The following is a 3532-nucleotide window of genomic DNA, read 5'->3' on the forward strand; positions in this document are numbered from 1 at the left end:
CACCGCGCGCGGTCGATTGGGCTTCTGGGCACATCACTCACATGGCTGGCGCTTGTGATCATTGACGTTGGCTGGCCCGTCAATGTGACAGCGACCATCGATCGCAAGTGTACCATTACCGACATCTACTACAACGTCCGATGCAACAGTGTCACGCTGCAGATGGGGCAGCTATCGCGGCTGCGAGTCATTGGACTGCTCCAGTGCGTGTTTATCCCATGCCTCTGGCTCTTGGATTGCATCACATCACGCGCAACTTTGCGGGAGACCAAGAGATACCACGCAAGTTCGATGCTGTCGGTCGTTGGACAGGCCTTTTTGGACCGACACTCGGAGCTGGATTCAGTTGGCCGACTCGCCTCTGGTCTCATTCCTCTAGGAGGATCCGCCATCTTTGACCTCAAACTCTGGCGCCTCCTCTTCGTGTCTCCGACGGCAGCGATGGTGATGCCCAAGGAGCCCGATCCGTCAATGATACGGAAACGCTGGGGGCCGCGGGTCTGGGTCGTCTTTGGCACGGTATATGTAATCACGGCGATCTACAGCAGTGTTTCGTACCTCGGACTCACCCAGCGAATCTTGACCAACGACTTGATCTGGCCCAGCTTCAACATGACGGGGTCCCACAGCTTTCTCGCCAACTATTTCAACAAGCACGTACGGGGTTCGAAAGGGTCGGTGATACCTCTTACCAACAACCAGCAGATCAACGCTCTTGGTTTGTTCAACCTATCACAAGCCTCCGTCGCCTTTCCCATCCAGCAAGGCGCCAGCGTTCAGTACTCGACCCTAACCGCTCTCTCCGATGCGATCTCGGGTCTTCGTATGTTGGATGGCTGTGACGGTCCGTGGGTCTTTACACAGTACTGCTACCTCGACTTTGATCAAAAGTGGGAAATGGCCAACTCTGTCAAGCGTCAAGAGCGATGCAAGGCGATGGTCCATAACGGGGCCGTCTTTCTGGCGTCGCTGCTTCGGAATGTCGACATTACAACCTGCTGGAGTGAGTCGTTTGAGATTGGTTTGGCGTCCGAGCTGCGAGAATCCAAGGCTGGTCAAGCTTTGCTAGCTTCGTTTCGTCCGCCGTACCTCTCGATCGACGACGAAGTGGCGGTGTGGACCCCAGAAACGTATCACGTCGTACGTGCTGCAGTGGCAAAACTACAAGTCGATCGGTCTTCTCCACTCGTACACCATTGTCAACGCCTACGGCGTCTCTTATCCCTTCACGCTCCAGTCGACCGCGGGCTACTACCGTATGGAGAGCCAGACGTCGTTCAAAATGTACTGGTCTCTCGCCAACGACCTCGGCAGTCTACTCGAGAACACTTCGACCATCGGTGGTCAGAGTCTTTTGCGCTCCAGCAGTCGATTTGCCTATCAAAATGCATCGCTCCAAGACGTACTGGTGACTGCAAAGGTGCTACCAGCGCTGCCGTGGAGTGCCAACTATGTGGTCTTGTCGTCGTACCTCGGGCCGTTTGGATCGATCGACACGGTCTATATCAGCGTGCCATCGGTTCTGCAAGACGCTACAGCTGCTTTGGACACTGCGGTGGCGGGCGCGAGGAAGCTCAATACCACGTCGTACCTGGATATTCCAGTCGAGTACCTCTTAGCACCAGCGCCAAGGCAGTGGAAGAGGACCATTTACACAGTGAGTGGCTCCATCTTGTGTCCCGACCAACCGAGCACGTACCTCGAGACACTTGAGTGGATCCTTGGCGCAGACGCGTATCAAGGCAGCTGCGTTGACCCGTATGCTCCGGTGTTAACCTTTGTTCCGCCGCGCGACCACATTCTTTTTGGCGTACTACTTGCCGGTATCGATGCAGCGACCAATGTCACGTCGATTTGTCTTCTCGAAAGCCACAGCGACGGACAACACTGCGAAACCAAAATCCGTGCAGGACTGGCCTTTCTTCCCTACCTTGCAGCGCTGCCCAACTGGCGTTCGTCGCTCTACGCTGCAATCCACGCTCTCAACATTGAGTGGGTTCAGTTTGGTATGGTCAATAAGACTGCACCGATTGAGCTCTTCCACACGCCTCTTCTGAATCCATCGGACCCAAGTTTTGACTTCTTCGCATGGCTCTTCCTTTTTGATTGGGCGATTGGCAACCGAGAAGTCATCTCGTTCCAAGGTGACCTTGGTACTCTAACCGTCATGGGCAATGAGCTCACACGACTGGAGCAGGCAGTTGACAGTGCGCAGCTACCGACTGTCTTTGCTCTCTACGCACTCCAAGCCGTCCGATACGTCACCTACGTCATGATCATGCTCGCAGCGGTGACGTTTGTGTACATTCTTCTGGCTCGGGGCCACGTCGAGGGTCTCAACATGTTTGAAATGAGTCGCGTCGGCGGCATTGTCTGGGTCGGTCGACCACTAGTCGCGGTACGGAGCATCACCGCTCTCTGTCTTCTCTCGACCGCTTCTGTTGAGTTGCAATCCGACGGTGTCTTGAGCAACTTTGTCCCGACGCCTATCCCGCTCTGGACGACGTGTCTCGCGGCGAATGAAGTCACGTGGCTCGTCGGTATCGTCAACGACATTTCGCTCGTCTGGACGCAAGACCACACGATCGCCTACGCGACGATCAACAGTCTGGTCATGTGGCTCATCTCGGCGCTTCTGGCAACTCTGGCGCCGGTCCAGGCCACGATCATTGTGTCTCCAGCCTGTGCGATGGCTACGCTCGACTACCAAGTCGTGTGCGTCGCTGGAAGTGTTGTGATTGGGTCGTTGGGGCGACTGCTGACGCTGGTGGGAACCGTGCTTGTCTGCAACGGTGTCTGCTTTGGTCTGGTGCGCTGTCTATGGAAGAGTGGTCCAAAGCGACTGAGCTCGTCGATACTGCTCTGCGGTGGTGCCAAGTACCTCTTTAAGCACCACGACTGGGTTCTTGGTGACGTTTACCATCTCGACCGTGCGTCGGCGGTCTTGAATGGCCTGCTGAGCGTCCGGTATCAAAGCCAGTGGATCATCTTTGACGTCAAGACGTGGTGCGTCCATACGATCGACGTTGCGAGCGATCTTCTCGTGTACACAGGCGAAAATATTGTCCTCGTCGACCGTCGCTTTGGATTGGCCCTTCCGCTGCGAGAATGAAATGGTGTACACTTCAACTACAGTAGCAAAAACTAACTCAAAGACTTCGCATACAAATGTCCCCATCAATTGCATCACCGTATTTAAAGACGTTGTCAAGTTTCCACACTAAACGATCGTGTTCCCGCATGTACGCTCGGCAATGCTGCTCTGCGGCGGGCCAAGTCCCTCGTCCACTCACGATGGTTAAATGGACGAGGATGAGCGTCATTTGAGTGTTGGGTAGCACGACGCGTGGTTCGTTTGTGAACTCGATCCGTGTCCAAGCCACGACGCTGGTTCGAGAGAAGAAGAAGATGGCGTCTACCCATGGCCTGTCCCGCCGTCGACAGAGACAAGAGTGGCATGATGTACCATTGACAGCGACGCCAGCTAGCGACGCCCACATACGCTGGAACCAACTACGCGGCCGTCGCCTGT

General features: G+C 55.4%; 1 protein-coding gene across 1 annotated transcript; it reads left to right on the forward strand.

The window, feature by feature from the left end:
• The first annotated feature begins 1869 nt into the window (after nt 1–1869).
• SPRG_15606 (hypothetical protein) lies at nt 1870–3161 on the forward strand. The gene is made up of 2 exons (XM_012355678.1): nt 1870–2671; nt 2828–3161. Exons 1-2 carry the CDS (start codon nt 2009–2011, stop codon nt 3110–3112), a joined length of 948 nt encoding a protein of 315 aa, XP_012211068.1. The 5' UTR covers nt 1870–2008; the 3' UTR covers nt 3113–3161.
• The last annotated feature ends 371 nt before the right edge of the window (nt 3162–3532 follow it).

Source organism: Saprolegnia parasitica (genome assembly GCF_000151545.1).
Source record: "Saprolegnia parasitica CBS 223.65 unplaced genomic scaffold supercont2.286, whole genome shotgun sequence".
NCBI lineage: Eukaryota > Oomycota > Saprolegniomycetes > Saprolegniales > Saprolegniaceae > Saprolegnia > Saprolegnia parasitica.